General features: G+C 43.1%; 1 protein-coding gene across 3 annotated transcripts in view; it reads left to right on the top strand.

The window, feature by feature from the left end:
- The first annotated feature begins 8254 nt into the window (after positions 1-8254).
- Positions 8255-22419, top strand: part of ZNF462 (zinc finger protein 462) — a 52255-nt gene continuing 38090 nt past the window's right edge. The window contains exons 1-5 of one of the 3 annotated variants that reach the window (XM_086479605.1): positions 8255-8474; positions 9053-11973; positions 15429-15593; positions 18181-18284; positions 21407-21525. In XM_086479605.1, the coding sequence (XP_086335731.1) occupies positions 8255-8474; positions 9053-11973; positions 15429-15593; positions 18181-18284; positions 21407-21525 (3529 nt within the window). Of the gene's footprint in view, positions 8475-9052; positions 14551-15428; positions 15594-18009; positions 18285-21406; positions 21526-22419 lie in introns of all 3 variants that reach the window. The other 2 variants (XM_086479604.1, XM_086479603.1) reach the window with 2 other exon arrangements.

The raw sequence follows: 22419 nt of genomic DNA, 5'->3' as shown, positions 1-22419 counted from the left end.
CAGCTACATTTGTGCAGTAAATTAAGTACCTGCCATACTTACTAAGGGAAAAAGTTCTGCTCTGACCATTTAGTTGTTCAGATTCTCAGATATATTTAAAGTTTATGATTTCTGTAGGGATTAATAACTTGCCTTAAAAGTAATTCAGCAGGTCAGAAAAATCCATCCTAGTCTTGATTGGAGCAAAAGCATTTAATATTTGAGAGCTTTCTCATAGGTGAAGTTCTAAGACTCACTTACTCATGCTGTGTACCATGTAATGTCTCCCAGCTAACCTTCAGGAAGGAAAGACAGAAAAAATGTCATAATCATAGTTTGCATGACACTCTCAATTTGTCTTTTAATTAAGTTGTGGTATTTTATGTGCAATCTGCTTTTATTTTAAAATTTTGAAGTTTGAAAGTATCCTTTAGGCATTTAGATGGCCTCTCCACATTATTTTTTTTTTAGAAAGAACAAATATATATGTGGACTCCAGGAGCCCAAAGAAAGAAGAGACATTATTTGTGAGAAATTGAAATGGGGTGATCAGCATTTAGGTAACTTGAATCAGTAAAGCCCCCCAGCCTGATGGTCTTAATAGTTCGGTTACTTATATATGAATTGATTTCCTTGCAAGGCAGATGTGAGTGTAAGATCAAGTATTCCATCTTGGACTTTTGTCTTCCTTGCTAAGGAAGTCTGTATTTTCTGCCGTGAGACAACTATGTTTGCTGTGTCTGCTTGAGGCTGGGGACTGCAGTCTTTTCCTCAAGATACCTTGCAGAAGCTGACATTGTGCTCCTATCTGTGATTCTCCTTTCTTTCATGCCTCCTTGTAAAATCTATGGTATGCCTTCATTCTGCTAGGGTCTTGCACTGAGATGGCTAATAGCCATTGATGTTCAGTAACCATGGCGGTTTTTTGTGGGTTTTGTTTGTTTGTTTGTTTGTTCATTTGTTTTGTTTGGGTTTTTTTTTTTTCATTTTTGGAAAATTCATAGTCTTGGAGAGCGAGTTGAGCTGAGAGCCATGTATCTACCATTTGGACCCATTTCAAGTCACTTATGTGTTTGTGTATTAAGTTGCCCAAAATAAAAATAATCAAGAGGTTCTGTGAATTCTTGTTCTCTTCTTGAACTGAAAAACCCATCTATGCTTCTGGCAGCTCTTAGCACTGTGTAGCCTCTCTTCCACAAGCTTTAAAAGTAATGTGGTTTATATTTCCTTTAAAATGTAGACGATGTTGCAAGCTATGCGCTAGCTTTACAGTGATACATAGTAGGGTATCAGGTATGTTAAATGAACGCGTGTATTCAGGAACGTAAGTAAATAGTAACTGCATAGGGATCATCAAAGTTGGTTATCTTGTTTTCCATGACTGGGAGATTTCTGAAAAGTTTGGAATGTAATGTACAAAGAATGTCTAGTAGGAAGACCTCCTTTTGTGGAATTGGACCTGGAGCTCACTTCAGGTTCAGTCTTCCAGGTGGCTGGATAAGTACATTTTAGGAAAAAAATAAGTCTGTTTCTGCTCTATTTAGATTGTTATTTTTACTGTTGATTGTTGTAATGCATCTCTAACAGACGTTCTTTCCTGAAAATATATTATACTGTAATACATATTTCTGGGTAGGCCAACAGAAATATTTACTGGAAGAAATGGGTGACAGGATCACAAGTATCAGTAAACATACTTCTCTCACAGGTATAACTGTTAACTTTCACAATGTAATAAATGACCAAAACTGGACATCAGTATGGAGATACTGATAATAAAATCAGTTACTGGTGATAAAATTTTACCATAAGTAAGTCCTTTATATGAATATATGAACCACAAAGTATATTGGAGTGTGGACAGTTACAGCCTCTAACCCATGGAGTTCTACCAAAATCCAATTCTATCAAATTCAAAAAAAAGAAAAAAAAAAAAGTGAAAAAAGAAATGGTATTTCAATTAAGTTTATTTTGATACCAGCTTCGAGGAGTAACTCCAAAGACAACCCTCAGAGGACCAAGAATCCCAGTAGCTTGTCTGGAATTTGATCATTGAAAAAGACCCATTGGTTGAGTAGGTTAGCCTGAATGTAGTTGAGAGTTGAATTTATTCTTTTAATTCCTCCTTAATCATGGGTTGTTTGGTGGTTTTTTTTTTTTTTCATAAATGAAAGAAGAGGCTGGCTTCCTTCAGTTAGAATAGCCTTCAAGTTTCCAGTTTCTCAAATGTATAAATTTTTGCATTGCTTCTGTGATTTTTATTTGTTTAGTCCTTGTGTTCCCTGTTGTGATCTTGTTATAAAAAGCATTTAAAGAAAAAAAAAAAAGGCAAACCAACCCCAAATCCAAGGACATCAGAGCAGTAGCTCCATCGTATGTGAGCTAAACCTGGCCAGGAGCCCAGGTGGCACTGCTGGGAGGTCCTCACCACAGCTATAGGCACTGGTGCCTCGTAAAATCCAGACTTCTCTGGCAGCAAAAAATGCCTGTGGTGTTACTCATGGGAATTTTGAAAACTTGTCATATCTGTAATTAGTTGCTTGTGAAACGCATTGCCATAGTGTTTGGTAGTTTAGTCCTGGTAGGTTGGCCTCCAACAGGAAGAAAACGGCGGCAGGGAGGTTACACCAACACTAAAGCTTCCTGTGTGTTTTGGAGGAACAAGATGACTTTGGTGTGTGATTCCAGTCTCTGCTAAGACATTTTGTTCCTGCCAATCTGCTTTGACCCAACCACCATGGAGGAGCTGCTGGGCCTCCCCATGGAGAGGTGGATCAGAGCCTGGCAGCCAAGGCCTGTCCCACCAGCCCAGCAGGGAGCAGGTCAGGCCCAGGGGCAGCCTCAGCCCTGGGCATTGGGAACCTCCTTGGGGCATGGCCAGGCTGTGAGCCTGGCTCAGTGGGGCCCAGGGCAGGGTGGCAGTGCTGGGGCAGGAGCTGGTGGCACCAGGGAGTGAAATGGGGTCCTGGGCTGTGGGGGAGTCCCAGGAGAGCTGTTCAGGAAGAGTGAGGCCTGTCAGTGCCCTCAGGACCCTGACAGACTGCATCTCCAGGGGGACTTCGTCCAGTTGGAAGGGGTTTGGCAGTATTTCTGCTGGTGTGTTGGGGTGTGTAATATCATAGAATGGTAGATTCATAGAATCGTTTAGGTTGGAAAAGACCTTTTAAGGTCATTGAGTCCAACTGTAAAATCAACACTCCCAAGTCCACTGCTAAAACACGTCCCTAGGCACCACTGACTCAACCACTTCCTTGGGCAGCCTGTTCAAATGCTTGATAACCCTTTCAGTAGAGAAATTGCTTTCAGCTCCACCTTAGCACAGAGTAACATGTGAAAGCTATGCATGCAACCTGTGTGTATGAGGTAGAGATGAAGACGCCTCTGATTATCTGACCGGAGGAAGGCTTGGAGAACTGGAGATTTCTTTGTTTTACATGCAATGTTACTAATGCTGAGCTGGAAGTTCACATAGTGTGTGTGGTCTGACTGACCTTTTCAGTTGTGGTTGTGCATGTGCATATTCTTAACTTCTAGAAGCTCTGCTGACTCCATCTCAAAATACAACGGATGGGTAGTCAAACCACAGAAGCTTAATTTTGAGGTCAGTGCCTTGGGCTTCACAATTAATTATGTATTTTGAAGCTTTAAAACCAAACTTAAACATAATGATTTGTACTACTTTGGCTGCTGTCATATTCTGTAATGACTGTTGTTCAACAAGCACAATTATCTTTTGTTTTGGATTTTTATGACATGAGCCCAGAAAGCCAGCCATATCCTGGGCTGCATCAAAAGATGTGTGGCCAGCAGGTTGAGGGAGGTGATTCTGCCACTCTACTCTGCCCTCGTCAGACCCCACCTGTAATACTGTGTCCAGCTGTAGAGCACCCCACAAGAAAGACATGGAGCTGTTGGAGCGAGTCCAGATGAGGGCTGCCAAGATGGTCAGAGCGTTGGAACACCTTTCCTACGAGGACAGGCTGAGAGAGTTGAAGTTGTTCAGCCTGGAAAAGAGAAGGCTCCAGGGAGACCTTCTAGCAGCCTTCCAGTACCTGAAGGGGGCCTACAAGAAGGCTGGGGAGGGACTTTTTACAAGGGCCTGCAGGGATTGGATGAGGGGTAATGGTTGGAAGCTGGGAGAGGGCAGGTTTAGACTAGATACAAGGAAGAAGTTCTTCACCCTGAGGGTGATGAAGCACTGAAACAGGTTGCCTAAGGAAGTTGTGGATGCTCCATCCCTGGAAGTGTTTGACACCAGGTTGGATGGAGCCTGGAGCAACCTGTTCCAGTGGGAGGTGTCCCTGGCATGGCAGGGGGGTTGGAACTAGATGATCTTTGAGCTCCTTTCCAACCCAAACCATTCTATGATTCTATGATTTTAAAAAACCTAGAAATCTAATGGAACTGTGTCTCTGTTATTACGCATTTATGAGTGTAGAGAGGGATGTTGAAGACAATTTGAGACTTCACCTTTGGTCTTTAAAACTATGGCTTTGAGAACCTCTTGCCCAATGTTTTGGAAGCTTTCCCCTCATAGGGAAAATGAGAATACCTCCATATTAACCATTAAAGCCATATATTTTAAGAAGGTGTTGTAAATGCAAATTAGACAATGGCATTTTAATGTTTGATGAAGTTAGCATCATTAGTAAGGGTATTTTAGTAGTCACATCTGTAGGCAGTGTGGTCTCAAGAGATTGGTTGTGAATATGTTAGAGGGCTTGTGGATTTATTAATTCATTTCATGGTGGGTGTGTTTGTTATTTTGATTTTTTTTTTAATGGACTTCCTGTTCTGCAGTTGAGTTAGTGGATTTGGTAATGTCTCTCTCACTCCACCTCCATTCCCCTCTAAATTTCCTTATTGTGCTGTTTGAAAATTTAAAGGATTATGGAATGCATTGCCTTAGCTGCTCATGATGAAAATGTGCAAATCTTGCTTTGTCTGCTTTGCTTGGGGTATGTGTCTTGTCAGTGTATTAACATCTGCACTTGAAAATGCTCTTTGCTAGTGGATAGGTTGGTCTTTCTCAGTTTCATATCCCATGCAGACAAAAAAAAAGAAGATGCACATTGTGTTTCAGTTTCTTTGGATAGATGAGGTCAAACTAGCAGTTTGTGTTTTTCTTTGCCTTTGCAGTGCTTGAATTTTAAAGAAAAATGTGGAAATGGTAGAGCAGAATTCCCTACAAAATGCTTCATCTTGCTTTCAGTGCAATGCATGGTGAAAACATCAGATTGAAGTCCATTCAGCTGTACCTGATGTTCTTCATAGCTGCAGTGAGATTAACCTCTTCTCTGACTTGGTGCTGCCTTTGTGATATAGACCCTGCTGAGATTCAAGCTGGAGCCCATTAGAAAGTCTCCATCAGTTTTTTTAGTCAGCAGCTATTAATCTCTCAACTCTTCATCTGATTTGTAGCAGAAGGGTACTGTTCGTTTAAGATTATCTAGACAGCAACCAGCATCCTTGAGGATACCTTCTCCAACCATCAGTGTGTCATGACTGCTCCAAGTGGGGATGGTGGTGGTTTTTACCTCTTGAAGCTGCCAGGATTATCTTTTTTCACAGCATCAGGTTTGCTCTCCCTTCTGGTTTTCTATTTTGTAAGCTGGCCTGAAGTTTCCAAAAGAGACAGAGCTGAAAGCATTTTGCGGTGGTGTTTCTAAAGGGTCTGAAGTTTTCGGGGGGTGGGGGGCGGACGACGACACGGAGGGGACTGAGGGGGGAAGAGCGAGATTTGTGTGTGTTGTTTTTCCTCTCTTCTACACAATGGAGCTTTCAGAGAACCTCTCTTAAAAGGCATAGCTACAGCCTTTGTGTGAAGGGTGTGTCTGCTGGCAGGGTTTGCTGATGCAGACAGGCTGGCTGGCGATTAACAAAGGTCATTAGACTTTGGAATCTGGCAGGGGAGTGGGGTGGTGTGTCTTCTGCGCCAAGCAGGAGGGCTCCCCAGGGACAGGGCAGGCTGGAGGCCCCCCGCCTGTCTGCCCTCAACCCCCCCCTCTTGGGAGGCTCAGCTGTGTGTTGCCTCTGCCTTGGGCAGCTTGGACCAGTGTCTTGGTGCTGTAATGCTGTGTTTCTGGAACGAACCGTCACGTTTGTTATCCATTGGACAGGGGAACCAACCCGAGGAGATGGTTATGGGTGAACTGCTAAGGGAAAGAAGGTGCTGCTTGGGCATTGCAGGGGGACAGCAGCGACATGATTTGTGGGGCAAGTCATGCAGAAGGGGAGATGTGTTCTGGGGATGCTGATTTTTCAAGCCTCTACCAAGGAGGAGGAGGAAAAAAAAGGGGGAAAAATGAAAAAGCCTGGTGTGATTGAGATGAAGCTGAGATAAGTGAGGCCATGTTGTGCACAGGCGAGAAGCTCTGAGCCTCTGAGTGCAGGAGTTGTCTGAGCTAAAATGGCTGCTCCCAAAGCTCAGAGGACTAGGGCAGCTTAGTGAGTCTTAAAGCTTCAGTGACGCAGGGGCTCATATCTCTTGAAAGTGTGATAAACACATTCAGCAGAGCTGTGGCTTGTTTGGCTGAGATGAAAGGACTAAGCTTGGGGGATGGGTAGTGAAAACTGGATGATCTGCTTTTCTGTGAAGTGCTCTAAATGCAGGAGTCGTCTGCTCCATGGAAAAATTTGTTTTCAGGTCTAATGGACTGTGCTAAAGGAGACGTGGGGTGGGGCTTCACTCACTGCTGTAATTTGATCCAGAGCAGATAGCAACCTCTTCCACACAATTTGGTCTGGTGCTTGCACATAAAAGCTTGAGTATTTCGATTATTGTAACTTTGTTAGCTGAAAAGAAGCTGGTGCAGCGTTCATTTTCTCTATTGGTGGTGGGGGGGAGTGGGGGGAGAGAAAGGACACAGTGCAGCTTGCAAAGTAATGTAGGTAAAAACATGGAGAGCCTCTGTACTCAGAATCTGACTTGCTAGAAGTTTATTTTAGCAGACTATCAGAAGAAGCATTCTTTCATATAAAATCCTGATGCAGTACCCTTTCTTGTTTCTGTGCCCTCATGCTTCGGAGCTTTCTCCTCGCTGTGGAAGCAGCTTCGTACTCTACATAAAATAAACATATGGAATTTTAAGTCCTTTGGGCTGCCTTTGTGTCTTGAACCTCTGAAATGCTTTTATCATCCTTTTCCAGCCCAGGACATGGAAGCTTGAAGAAGTAATTCCTGTATTAACATAGGAAGGTTGCTCTTGTGCCCAAGTACTGCACAGGATAGGAAGGTGTAAGTCTTTTGTCTTGCATGTGCTTTGTGTCCCCTCTCCTTCATAGCAATGCATAAACATAGAACTCTGTTGCAGGATTTATTGGTCACAAGCTGAACGACCATACTTCTGTTACTGCATCTTATGTTGCTTTCTACTTCAACGTATACAGGGCTTTTGGATACATCATGGAAGTCATGATGTACTGAGTCTTTGTAACTCTTGGTTCCATTGTATTTTTCAGTATTGCTATTCCTGTTGTTGTCCTTTTCTTCCTCCAGCCCTTTCCATCCCCAACACTGCTAACACACAAGGGTCATGTCCCCAGAATAGGCTAAAATGAAATTGTATAAACATTTTAGCAAAGAACAGAGATGCCCTTACAAAGCTTGGTGGAAGTTAAGGCAGAGCGAAGCATTCTACCTTGGGTTTCATGTAGCTGCATCTCACCTTGCAGTTTTGTCTAGGTTTTCCACCAACATTGGGACATCATGATAGGTGGTTGAGGAGAAAGGCAAGTTTTGTCCTGTGAAGGCTTTGATCTGTGGTAGTGAATCAGGCAGGACTTGGCAACTTTCAGGAAGATTAGAGAGAGTATCACAGAGGCAGAAGCCACTGTCTTCTGATTGTAAATTCCAGTGCATGACTGGGAGTAATGGGCTGTTTCTGTAGCATATGGGTTGTGGTCTTTGAACAAGACAAACTTCTGAACAACAGCCCTATCCTGTGTAATGGAAAAGCCAAAAAGACAAAGTCCATTGAATTAATAGTCACTTGTCAGAAAGTTGACTGTAGAGTTGCATCAGCAACTTATGAGATACCTGACTAGGACTTTATATGAATCTGAATTGGTGCCTTTTAATATGGTAAGCAAAGGTTGAGTTTGATGCTGCAGTATTTGTGGAATTTCTGGAAATGACTGAGTCGTCATAAGCTTGTTATTACCTGTTTTCAGGGTTTGTTACAATGGCATTGATGTAAAACATAGCTCTTTCTTCTTCTCTCGTTCCCCTGTTTTTCTAGCAGAATTTTCTAATGTAAAAGATCATCCCTGAACCATGGAGGTGCTGCAGTGTGATGGCTGCGATTTTCGAGCTCCATCTTACGAAGACCTAAAAGCTCACATTCAGGATGTTCACACTGCTTTTCTGCAGCCAACTGATGTATCTGAGGAAAGTCCTAGCCAGCCAAGGTCTGGTTCCATGAATGCTGGCAACCAGACTGAGGTTGAATTTTCTTCTGTAAAGGATGAATTTACAGTTGCAGATGAAATAGCAGGTAAATCTCCACGCTAAAATGGATCTCAACTCTAAGATCTCAACTGTAACCCCACATTTTACATGTAGCTTATTTCTGCTTTTAGTGTGATTTCAAAAACTTGCATTATCTTTATTGCTGTGTCAGCAAAGCAGATGTCTAGCTTCAGCCATATTGGTTCTGACCACAGCTTTTTCTGTAAATACAGGAATGGAGGATGGTTTTATTTCCCAGCTGCTTTTCATGTAGCTTTCTGGATTTCATATTTCCATGGTTGTTCTTCATTACCATGAACCACCTCAATATTTTCAACTTTATTAGCGTACTGGCATTCTTTTATCCCTCAAGAAGATTTATTTTGGAAATTATCTGTCCCAAGTTGCACACCATGGTCATATATATGTAGAAATTATGCATCATGGTTATTTTTCTGACCGTTGCCAGATATGTAGATCTCACCATAAGTAGGTGAGGGTATCCTGTTGTGATTATTATCTATTCAAGATGTTGTTGCATTCTTATGCATACAAAGTGGGTGGAGAAAAAGTCTCTTGAATTGATTTTATTTGTTTACATGTACACCTTAATTCTCATTTTAGGGCAAAATGCAACAAGTCAGATGGGGACTGGAAGTTACTATAGCCAGAGCCAGACTTTCTATGGTCAGCACATGGCTCCAAATCCTAAACCAACCAGCAAGTTTTTCCAGTGCAAGTTCTGTGTGCGTTACTTCCGTTCCAAAAACCTCCTCATAGAGCACACACGCAAGGTTCATGGAGCACAGGCTGGGGGGAGCTCTGTGGGGCCACCAACTGCTAGTTCCCTAAATTACAACATCATGATGTATGAAGGGTTTGGCAAAGTTTTCAGTTGCCAGTTCTGCACCTACAAGTCACCCAGGCGCGCAAGGATTATTAAGCACCAGAAAATGTATCACAAAAGCAACCTGAAAGAGAGTTCAACTCCTCCTGCTCCTACTGCTGCCTCTGCTATGTCTGAATCAACGTCTGCTTCTGTGCCAGTGCAGGAACCCTGCAAGGAGCTGCCTGCAGAGGTGGTGGAGCGGAGCATTTTGGAATCCATGGTCAAGCCCCTGACAAAGTCTAGGGGCAACTTTTGCTGTGAATGGTGCAGCTACCAGACACCTCGAAGGGAGCGCTGGTGTGACCACATGATGAAGAAGCACCGCAGCATGGTAAAAATACTGTCAAGCCTGAGGCAGCAACAGGATGGAACCAGTGCACCTGATGTACAGAGTAAGAGCACCCAGAATGCCTCTCCAAACTCTAGTTATATCTCCATGAATACAACTGGACGTGAGATCTCGAATGCTAATGTCTCAAACTTCAGGAGCTCTATGGGCAATTCCCTTATCAGGCCAAATTCTTCCACATCTTCCAAATTTTCTTCTGTGTCTTACCCTCAGCTGAAGCCTAAGTCACCTCACAACTCGGGCATGGTTAATTTGTCTGACAGATCCCGCTACGGAATTGCTGATATGACGAATTCTTCTGCTGACCTGGAAACAAGCAGTATGCTAAATGACTCCAGCTCAGATGAAGAGCTAAATGAAATGGACAGCGAGAATGGCTTGAACTCCATGGATCACCAGACCTCAGGAATGTCTGCAGAGCAGCTGATGGGATCTGATGGCAACAAACTATTGGAAACAAAGGGAATTCCCTTTAGAAGGTATATGAACAGGTTCCAGTGTCCTTTTTGCCCTTTCCTGACAATGCACCGCCGAAGCATTTCCCGTCACATTGAGAACATCCACCTGTCTGGGAAGACAGCTGTGTACAAGTGTGATGAATGCCCTTTCACCTGCAAGAGTTCATTAAAGCTTGGTGCCCACAAGCAGTGTCACACAGGAACAACATCAGACTGGGACACTATAAACTCTCAGACTGAAAGTATTGCCTCCTCTTTGAATGACAGCACAGTGTCTTATGAGAGTGGAAATGTAAATGGCAGGAAGTCAGCTGGGATGATGGAACCGGTGCAGCCGCAACAGCAACAGCAACAACAGCAGTCACCCCAGCCCCATTCACAGCATCCGTACAAGTGCACAATGTGCAACTATTCCACCACAACTTTGAAAGGCCTCAGAGTTCACCAGCAGCACAAGCATTCGTTCTGTGACAACTTGCCAAAATATGATGGACCGCCATCGAACCCACCACAAGAGAGTGAGGCAGATACTCACCCCTCTGCCAGCACAGTGAAGAAAAGCCAGACCTCCATCCTTGGGCTGTCATCTAAAAATAACTTTGTTGCGAAAGCCCCTCGGAAGGTGTCAAATGACTTCCCTTTAGATCTCTCTCCAGTGAAAAAGAGAACTAGAATTGATGAAATAGCAAGTAACCTGCAGAGCAAAATCAACCAAAACAAACAGCAAGAAGATGCTGTGATAAATGTAGAGGATGATGAGGAAGAGGAGGAGGACAATGAGGTGGAGATAGAAGTGGAGTTAGACAGAGAAGAAGAGCAAGCGGAACCAATGATAGAGGTTTCCAGTTCTTATGCACCCCAGCAAATGTGGGGCAGAGAGGCTAATGATTCCCAGAAGGAGACAAACTTTAGAACCATGCAGCATGACTACAATTCCACTAATGGAGCGGAGATTGAGCTCACTTTATCTGAAGATGAGGAAGACTATTACTCTTCTGTCAGCATGAAAGACCATCAGAGCCCTAATGCCTCTGTTCTGGGGAGCCAGTCAAACATGTATGGTACCGATCAGAACAATGAGAATTCAGAGTTTAATGACTCTGGCAGGCTTTACTATTGTAAACACTGTGATTTCAGCAACAAATCTGCCAGGAGTGTTAGCACCCACTACCAGCGAATGCATCCCTATATTAAATTCAGCTTTAGGTATATCCTGGATCCCAATGATCACAGTGCAGTATACCGGTGTCTTGAGTGCTACATTGACTACACAAATTTTGAAGACCTGCAGCAGCATTATGGAGAGCATCACCCTGAAGCTATGAATGTACTGAACTTTGATCATTCTGACCTGATCTACCGCTGCCGCTTCTGCTCTTACACAAGCCCGAATGTTAGAAGCCTGATGCCACATTACCAAAGAATGCATCCCACAGTGAAAATTAACAATGCAATGATATTTTCAAGCTACGTTGTTGAGCAGCAAGAAGGGCTGAACACAGAGTCTCAGACACTGAGAGAGATCTTGAATTCTGCTCCAAAAACTATGGCAACCTCCACCCCCGTGGCTCGCGGGGCTGGTGTGCCAGCTGGTTTTAACAAAAGTGCCGCCAAGAGTTTTAGTCCTGAATGTGAAAATCAGAAAGAACCTTCAGTCAATACTGTGGTTGTTTATGACTGTGACGTGTGTTCATTTGCCAGCCCTAACATGCATTCAGTTCTGGTGCATTACCAGAAAAAGCATCCCGAAGAAAAAGCATCATATTTCAGAATTCAGAAGACCATGCGTGTAGTCTCTGTTGACAGGGGCTCTGCCCTGGCTCAGATGTCTTTTGAGTTGGGCACACCTGTCTCCCCAAAATTGTCCAACTTGGCTTCTCAACCTCCACCTCCCCCACCGCCACCCCCAGACCTTGCTACTGAACTCTACTATTGCAAACATTGTTCATACAGCAACCGCTCAGTTGTGGGAGTGCTTGTCCACTACCAGAAAAGGCACCCAGAGATAAAGGTCACTGCCAAGTATATCAGACAGGCACCCCCCACTGCCGCAATGATGAGGGCTGGTGAGTTGCCACCTGGTATTCAGAGACCACCAGTGTCAATGCAGCAGTTGAGCCGGGGTGGATCTGAGACCTCTGTCAATCCTCCTGAGAATGAAATGTTCTTCTGCCAACACTGTGATTATGGAAATCGGACCGTGAAAGGCGTGCTTATTCATTATCAAAAGAAGCATCGTGACTTCAAAGCTAACGCGGATGTGATTAGGCAGCATACAGCCACCATTAGAAGCCTTTGTGATCGCAGCCAGAAGAAATCGACTGGCAATGTGCCTGCTCACACCTCCAGCACCGAACGGGACAAGTCAAAGCTGAGAGCCCTCAAATGCAGGCAGTGTAGCTACACATCACCTTACTTCTATGCGTTGAGGAAGCATATTAAGAAAGACCACCCAAATCTGAAGGCCACGGTCACATCCATTCTGAGATGGGCATTTTTGGATGGCTTGATAGAAGCTGGTTATCACTGTGAATGGTGCATTTATTCACACACAGAGCCAAGTGGTTTGCTTGTGCATTACCAAAGGAGACATCCCGAGCATTATGTTGACTATACATACATGGCAACTAAACTCTGGGCGGGTCCTGATCCTTCTCCTCCTGCCCTAGTGATGCCAACAGAGATAAAGACCTATAAATGCAGAGACTGCATTTTTGAAGCATCTTCCATTTGGGATATTACTAATCACTACCAAGCATTTCACCCTTGGGCCATGAATGGAGATGAATCTGTGTTGTTAGATATCATTAAGGAGAAAGATGCTGCTGAGAAATCCATCCCACAGCCTGATGAAGCTGGGGCCAGGATGGATTCTGAAGACCAGATAACAACATCACAGATGGATCAGGATGCGGAGTGTGCAGAGGATCCCAGCCTTTCCCAGGAAAAAACTGTCCAGCTGGCTTCTGCAAACCCTGCCATCTCCTCCACTCCGTATCAGTGTACAGTTTGCCAGTCTGAGTACAACAACTTGCATGGCCTCCTGACACATTATGGCAAAAAGCATCCTGGCATGAAAGTGAAAGCTGCGGACTTCGCTCAGGATATAGATATTAACCCAGGGGCTGTATATAAATGCAGACATTGCCCATACATTAATACACGTATTCATGGCGTTCTCACACACTACCAGAAACGGCACCCATCAGTAAAAGTCACTGCTGAAGACTTTGTGCATGATGTGGAGCAGTCAAATGATATTGCTCAGAATGATGTGGAAGAGACAAGTAGGATTTTCAAGCAAGGCTATGGTGCTTATCGTTGCAAACTCTGCCCTTACACCCATGGAACACTTGAGAAGCTGAAAATTCACTATGAGAAATACCACAATCAACCCGAATTTGATGTTTTTGCCCAGTCACCACCAAAGGTGTCTGCCTCAGTGGAGCCAGACATGGTGACTGAAATCAAGGCCTCCCCAGAGATTGCTGTTGAGGATATTGGAGAAATCTCTGTGCCAGCACCTCATTTCTCCAGTTCTCATTTAGTATCTCACACAGTTTTCCGGTGTCAGCTCTGCAAATACTTCTGTTCCACCCGGAAGGGGATAGCTAGGCACTACCGCATTAAACACAACAATGTCCGGGCACAGCCAGAGGGCAAGAACAACCTCTTCAAATGTGCTTTGTGTTCATACACCAACCCTATCCGCAAAGGGCTTGCAGCACACTACCAGAAAAGACATGACATTGATGCTTACTACACTCACTGCTTAGCAGCCTCCAGGACGGTAAGCGACAAACCCAATAAAGTGATCATTCCATCTCCTCCCAAGGATGACACTCCTCAGTTAAGTGAGGAGCTGAGGAGGGCTGTAGAGAAGAAGAAATGCTCGCTTTGTTCCTTCCAGTCCTTCAGCAAAAAGGGTATTGTGTCACACTACATGAAGCGTCACCCTGGTGTTTTCCCTAAGAAGCAGCATGCAAGCAAGCTGGGGGGTTACTTCACTGCTGTGTATGCTGATGAGCATGAAAAGCCAACTCCAGCTGAGGAGAGGAATGACTTTGAGAAGCCTGAGGTGGAGACTGAGGCTCAGGAAATTGAGTGGCTTCCCTTCAGGTGCATAAAATGTTTCAAGCTGTCTTTCAGCACAGCAGAGCTGCTGTGCATGCATTACACCGATCACCACACCAAGGATTTGAAGAGGGACTTTACCATACTGGGAAGTGGCACCCGCTCTCAGAACCCTATCTACCAGTGCAAGCACTGTGATACAAAATTGCATAGCACTGCGGAGCTGACCGTTCACTTGAATGGTCACAACGAGGAATTCCAGAAGCGTGCCAAACGTCAGGAAAGGAGGAAGCAGCTTTTGAGCAAGCAGAAATATGCAGATGGTGCTTTTGCAGATTTCAAACAAGAAAGGGTAAGGATTTGTGTGTCTGGTCTCTTTCCCTGCTTCCCATTCCCTGTGAGGGAGCCCACTAATGCCCACTTGCATGTTCTTTTTGACAGACAAATGACCACAGGGTAATGAATGACTCAGCCTGCCAGTGAGCTCCATAAGTCAATTACACGTTCTGCTTTCATTTCCTCATTCGTCCTCTACATCTCCCTAGGTTCTGTAGGAAGCCCTGGTCCTTCCTACTGCTTCCTTCAGTATTTTCTTTCCCTTCTTTCCTTCTTCCCACCCTTCTGGAAGGCCGGCTGTATCTCATAGTTACTTGTTCTTTTGTTGCAATGCTGCCATGTACTTTGTTGCAGATTCTTTACAAAGTGTCCCATCCCCCTCTTCTATGTACCTCTGAATAGCACAGAAGTTTCCTTCTCAATCTTCTTCTCAGTACTTTCTTTGATGAAGCACTCAGTGTTTACATGACATGACTATCTGGTGACCCAAGCCTTGAGCAAGTGCCTAACAAACAGAAGACCAAATTATGCTCCTTTTCTTGCCTGCTTATCCCCTTCCTTTTGCTTCAGTTTGAAATACACTTCTGTGGAAAAACTCCACACAGCTGTTGGGGAAGTCATGGCGTCACAGAAGAGCACAGTTTCAGGCCAGACTGAATGGTCTTCTAGAAGACCACTATTATGCAGAAACTGAAGGTTTCTTCTGCACAGATGTCTTTTCCACTTATTCTGGAGGCATTGATAGATGTCAGCAAAAACTGACCTTGCAGTTCTGCAAAACAGGACAAGTATACATCAAGCGTAATTTCCCTTTGGGTGTAAAATCTGGTCTGTGTTCCTAAAAACGAGATGACAAAGCAAACTAAAGTGATTTATGCTTGTGTATTCCAACAGGCTTTTGGACACTTGGAAGATGTTTCAAAACTTAAGGAAAGGAAGGTGGTTGGCTACAAATGCAAATTTTGTGTGGAAGTCCATCCAACACTTCGAGCTATCTGTAATCACCTCCGCAAGCATGTCCAGTATGGGAATGTCTCTTCTGTGTCAGCTACAGTAAAGGTAAGAAATTTAAAAAGGTAATGGAAAGTGACTGCAACTTCTTGCATTGTTTAAAATAAAAGATTTGTTGAAAACCTGTGGAGTGCTCTTGTGAAGTGGAATGGGTTTTGAACTGGGTTTTTCAGTCCAGCATGACGTTTTAATCTAACACTAAGTTTCTGAAGTGCATTTGGTTTATTTTAAGATGTTTTAACTTTTTTCCACTCTTGATCCAGGGGCATGAAGACTATTTAATTCTCATTTCTTCCCAGCCACAAAGGAATTGATGTCGTTGATGACCGCAAGACTTGGTTTATGAGCAGGAGGCTTTCTCTCAGCTATTCTGGGCTACTTTTCTGCTTTGTTAAACCCTAAAAGAGCTGCTTGTTTTCCTTTTTTTTTTTTTAAGAAGAGGAAGTGTGCACATGCAAATGTGCAAAGTTGCTTGTGGTACACCTTTCCATGTGAAATATGCCCACTGGCTCCAAACAAAACATTCAATGGCCAGCTGAGACAGTGGTCCCATTCAGGTGATTAGGTGTAAATGTGTTGTTCCTTACTCCCTGTGAAAAGGGATGCCTTCTAGGACATCTCCAAGGACAGGCCATGCTCCACAGTCCAATTTCCAGGGTATCAGCACAGTGAAAGTGCAACAAGGCTGTGGGAACTAGCTGTGTATTCCCCCTCATGCTGCAGTGAGCTCTTGGCAAAGATTCCTGCTGCCTCAGGGTGCTTCTTTCATGACATCATCCACTTGTTGTGCGGAAGCCAAGTCCTTCATAGCCTAACTTATGCTACCTGAGAGAGCTTTCATTGCCCTACCACTGACCTTCCTTTACCTTACCTGATACTACTGGCAGATTCAGATGCTTCCCTCCTAAGAGACCATTTCCTCTTCTCTTTAATTCTCAAGTGAAGTTTGTGCAGGGTCAATGCTTTCTTTTGAATAAATAGAAATTGGGAATGTCAATGTGCTTGAGTGTAGGGAAGCTCTACAGAGGCATCTAGATAGGCTGGATCTCTGGGCTAAGGCAAATTCCATCAGTTTCAATAAGACAAAGTGCTGGGTCCTGTACTTGGGTCACAACAACTCCATGCAACGCTACAGGCTTGGGGAGGAGGGGCTGGAGAGCTGCCAGGCAGAGAGGGACCTGGGACTGTTGATTGACAGCTGGCTGAACATGAGCCAGCAGTGTGCTCAGGTGGCCAAGAAGGCGAACAGCATCCTCACCTCTGTCGGGAATAGTGTGGCCAGCAGGAGTAGGGAAGTGATCATTCCCCAGTACTTGGCTTTGGTGAGGCTGCACCTCAAGTACTGTGTCCAGTTTTGGACCCCTCGCTACAAGGACATTGAGATGCTGGAGAGGGTACAGAGGTGGGCTACCAAGCTAGTAAAGGATTTGGAGCATGTCTCATATGAGGAACGGCAGAGGGATCTGGGGCTGTTTGGCCTGGAGAAGAGAAGGCTGAGGGGAGACCTTATCGCTCTCTAAGTGAGGTGGAGGTCGGTCTGTTTTCCCTAGTAACAAGCGATAGAACAAGGGGAAATGGCCTTAAGCTGCACCAGGGAAGGTTCAGGCTGGATATTAGAAAGAATTTTTTTGCTGAAAGGGTTGTCAGGCGTTGAAACAGGCCGGCCAGGGAGGTGGTGGAGTCACCATCCCTGGAGGTGTTTAAGAGATGGGTAGATGTTGTACTTAGGGACATGGTTTAATGATGTTGATAGAGCTAGGACAAAGATTGGACTCACTGATCTTAAAGGTCTCTTCCAACTGAAACTGTTCTATGATTCTATCATAAAAGCTGAAATCCATGGCCGAAAGGATGTGATGGAAATACTCTTACAGGTTATTAAAGTTCTTGCAAAAATGCATGCTCTGGTTAGAGAAGGGAAAGGAAAGTTAGGAAAGGGAGTAAAAAAACTGTTTCTGTTTGCCTTTTATTTTTGAAGAGCATTCTAGGGTCTTAGAATACCAGCTTCTTTCCTGTGAATTTGACACCAGTGAACAAAGTAGACTAGACTATGTATTAGTTTGCAGAGTAGCTACACTGTAAGCTAGAGCAAAATAAACTAAAATGAACTGGCTCTACATCTTACTAATTTTTAGCTGATCGAGTTCAGAAGATTCATATCAAGACTATTGAAGGATAGTTGAGTCAGTTTCTAGTCTTTTTTGCATTACTTGACACAAATTTGATCAAGGAGTGAGATTATTTTTTTACATATGCGTGTATGTATATAGTAGGTATAATTACATTTTTTCCTTCCCAAGAGTAGGCACTTTCTTCAGGAAGCCATTGGTATGGAGTTCATGTAGGGATATATTTAGAAAAATAATGCAGTTGGAAGCCTAGGCATTATAGTGAACACATGGGAAAGACTGAGAGGCAGAAGGGAGAGAGAATTGATGGCTTTGGGGGGGTATGTGTTTTTTAGCAGGAAGCTGAAGATTCTTCAAACACAACTTTGATGGAGGGTTGTGAGGGAGCCAAAGACCCTGGCATTGTGGAATTTACAGAAGCTGAATCTGGAGCATCCTTGGAAGATGAAACCAGGCCTGGGGGCTACCACTGCAGCCAGTGTGACCGGGTTTTGATGTCTATGCAGGGTCTGCGATCTCACGAGAGGAGTCACTTGGCTCTGGCTATGTTTACCCGGGAAGACAAGTACAGCTGCCAGTATTGCTCCTTTGTCTCTGCTTTCAGGCACAAGTAAGTTGTGGCTTTTATTTTTGTTTTCAAAAGAAGCACAAACTAGCATTACTGTTTTGTAGGTTGACACTGAAGATGAGTGCACTTAATTTGAACTTGAGCAACGGTTTTCTCAGGTATTTTCCATGCTGCAAAATCTTTGGCCATTATGAGTGCCTGTTTATAAATGGATGCATCTTTATATCTTCTTTAAAGTATTTAAACCCTTTATATTTTTGCATGTAGGGAAAAAGCATGCAAGCAAATTAATAAAACTTCCTTCAGTAGTCAAACAGTGAAGCCTACCACTTACGCAACCTCGTTAAATGCATGAGACTTAACAAGCCAAGAAGAGAAAAGTATTTTCCACATTATTCTTACATATATAGGGAACTTCTGCTGCATATAACTACACTGTTTATAATTACTACAACTCTTTGATGATTAAGTTTTCATTTCTAATGTTAAGTAACTGTCATAAACATAGCTTAAAATTATTTTTTCTCCTTTCTTAATTATGGTATGCAATTTCAGTCTACAAATATTTCAAGTTCCCATTAGTGTGGTATACAAGGGACTTTCTCAGCCTGTTTCCTTGTCTGATGTAGTGTTTGAAAAATACATAGACATCATTAATAGTCATGTTTCTTATGATTTGGTTCCCTAAGGTTGACTTTGCCTTAAGATGGGTAATTTTAAAATTATTTTAATCATAATCATATATACATGGGTTGACCTCCAAAAATGGGGATTGTGGGATGTTTCCCACTGGCATGTTGGACTCAGTCACAGGTACATTCCTCTATAATTTCTGGGGAGGGAGCTGCTTATTTACTCTTTTAACAAAAGAAGAGAGATCCAGGTGCTAATTTGATGTAGGTATTCATAGCACTGTCAGTAGTGCTCTTAAATTTGGTGAAGATGTCAGTGTTTTGCAGTCAATCAAGTGCATGTTGGAGAGAAAGCATGATAAAAAGCATTTTTAACTATTTAGGTTAAAAAGCAAGATTTCTGCTAGTGTCACAGCATTGCATATTCATGCCACAGTTTGGTCTGCTTTGTTGAAAAGGTCCATGAGATTGAGCAGCCAACAGTAAGAAAAGGTGAAGGATGGGTACTACTGGGTGTATCCCACCCTACTTTGGCAAGGCTGACAGTGGAGGATGCCCCCGCCTCACACAGCTTGCAGAACCTGCTATTTACCTAGTAAAGTGATTTGCTCCTGAAATCAGACTTGTGTTGAGTTTGGTCTCTAGTCGCTCTGTCTCCTACCTAGGAAGTGAACAAAGTCATGTCCTACAAGTAGAGGGAAAGGTAAGTCAGAAAGTAGTGGATGGCAGGGAAGAATTCTACAGGTATCACCTAACTTGATAATAGGTGTTGTTGCTGTTGTCTGCTTCATCTTTTGTTTCTGATGCAATTACTCTCTTGGGAGATAAAGCCTGTGAAAGAAACCAATCCAAATGTTTAAACAGCCCACGGTTCTCCCAAACCTGACCAAAACTTAAAAACTTGCCTTTAGAAGAATTTTGCTGGCAAAGTATGTGGTTGTGAATATAGTTTCAATTATTACAGTGTAGAATACCTTAAGGTATATATTTAGAATAGCTTAATATGTATTATATACATCTTCAGTAGTCTGCTTTCATTGTTAAGTAAGCTTATTCCCTGGCAGCTGTTTAAAAGAAGTTTTGTTATATGAAGTATTCACTGCAGGCGTTCAATCTCTTGCCCATTTAGGAGACTTTTTCCCCATTTCTGTGGCAAAGCTGTGTATTTTATCTTGCCACAAACTCCATCCCAGATTTATATTAAATTGTGTTTGTATGAAGTGGCCCTGAGAGGAGACAAAAGTTCATTTTTTGTTTTTTTTGCTGTCATCAGATCATTGAATACACAGACTTCAGTGTTAGTTCTCATAAACAGGGATTTTCTGGCTCAAGCTTTTGCCAGTGTGGGACTAAGGATCCTGTGACAATCTTGTGTAGTGTAAGAAGGCTGGAACAACTGCCACTTGATCTGTATGTAATCTTCGGTGAAAAAAGAACAGGACAATTTAGGAAAAATAAATACACCTGAAACACATCTAGAATTAAGATAGCGGGGGGGGGGGTACTTTTAGCAAATTGCCAGTCATCCAGCGTGCTGTATCTGCCCTGTTACTGTTCCATCACCATGCATAAGATGACTCAAACTAAGACTAGATCACAAAGCACGAATGTGTCCAAAGAAGAGGCTGTAGCGGAAATGTTTACAACGTGAGCTGAAACTACCTACCTGCCACCTGTAGACTGTGAATTCATGGCTGTCAGCCACAGTGTAGGAACCACAGAGTTCTGTAGGACTCACTCAGATAGAATGAATTTGATCTTCTGTTAGAAAATGGGGAAAACATCCTTTCTTCCCTTCCAAACTTTACTGACTTGTTATCAGAAACTGTGGAGAGAGAGCAGGTTCTGATCATCTCCCATTATTCAGGCTGTCAGTAGCTTCCAGTTTACCTGAAGAAAGTGGGGACTGATCTTTGCCACCCCTTCTTCTCTTGTTGAAGTTCATGCAGAATTTCCCACACTGTTAGTGTGGAAACTCTGCTGCCTTTTAATCCTGGAACTCATCAACTGCAGCCTGCTGGCACCCTCCCCAGAGCAGGATCTCTAATCTGCTTTTACTGCTGTAACCAGAAGAAGCCTTCCTCAGTAAAGCTGGTCAAAAATACTTTTTTTTTCCCCTTCATAACAGGACAAGAGGGGGCATATTTTCACAAAAATGTTTGCCAGGAGAAAAATTCTGCAATTATAATGTTACTGTTCTTGTCTGTTTCTTGTTTCTTCAACTGGTCCTTTAAGTCTGGATCAGGTATAATTTAATTGATACTGATCTTGCCCTGTAAGTTTATTTAAGTGGCTTGCTTTCTGCGTAACAGAACTGGTGTCAGCTCTGCTCCTTTTCCTCAGATTATATTCTACTTTATTCTGTAAGCAGACCTATTGAATTTTTAGAGAGAGTATGAGAAAGGATAGTTAAGCCTAGTCTGCCTCTTATTTCATTTAGTATTGCTGTTAAGTGTTTTGTTTTGCATCTGAAGGAGTAGTTGAAATTATTTACTCTTTCATGTTTCCCTTTTCTCTCTTTCTCTTTTCAAGTCTGGATCGTCATATGCAGACCCATCATGGACACCATAAACCGTTCCGTTGCAAACTGTGCCCATTCAAGTCCTCTTATAATAGCCGCCTGAAAACCCATATACTCAAGGCTCATGCTGGTAAGTTTTGTCTCTCACTTTTGCAGTGCAGCAGCTGAAATGGCCCGTGTATTCTTGTTGCTGATCAGAGATGCTGGTTTGAACCACGTACTTTGTCACCAAATACGGGTAAGGTTTTCAAAGGCAAGTCAGGTTTGGCCAGCCTATGCACCTATTGGAATCAGTGGGAGTTTGGATAATGTTTTTGGAAGGACAGGAATTTAAAACTGTGATGAGTACTTCAAGAATGTCTTCCTTTACTTCTATTTTCTTTTATATGAATTAATTTTTTTCTGTTATTTCTGCTCATTTTCCAAGGGAATTTAATCTGCCCACTTATGCCATCAGTGTCTTAATGGATTGGTAGTGAGCTTTGCTCTGCTATGTTTGTATTTATGGTTGTGTTTTTTATTGTATTTTATGTATGCATTAGGTGACTCTGGGAAAAGGATTGTGGATTGCTCTTTGGTTTTGATAGAGTCTTACTCTGGCTTTCATGTTAAAACCAAACACTGCAAACGTTAGAAGTCAGGTCTGTGTGCTGCAGACTGAAAATGGCACAATTGCATTATTGTACATGGAAATTTGTCTTGCAAATCTCTGTACTGCAGTGGGGAATCCATATAAGCAAGCAAACAGACATGCTTCTGATGAACAAGAATTGGGAAGGTGATGTGTCATATAAGATGGGTCACCTCAAAGTGTTGCACCTTTGATTATTAAAAAATGGAAGACTCAGAATTTCCTCATCTTTATTCCTTGGCCATAGAGTCTTGGCACTGTCACTCATCAAGCATTGAAAGGTTTTCAGAAGACTAGAGTCAAAAACCACTGCCTCCATTGGTTGCATTTTTGTCGTTATAAGAACAAAAAGTCAACCCTCAAAACAAACATGCACTCTGATGCAAATAGCAG

Source organism: Leptosomus discolor, chromosome Z (genome assembly GCF_034619465.1).
Source record: "Leptosomus discolor isolate bLepDis1 chromosome Z, bLepDis1.hap2, whole genome shotgun sequence".
NCBI classification, from domain to species: domain Eukaryota; kingdom Metazoa; phylum Chordata; class Aves; order Leptosomiformes; family Leptosomidae; genus Leptosomus; species Leptosomus discolor.
Note: the sequence above shows the minus strand (reverse complement) of the source record. Positions and strands in the feature narration are given on the sequence as shown.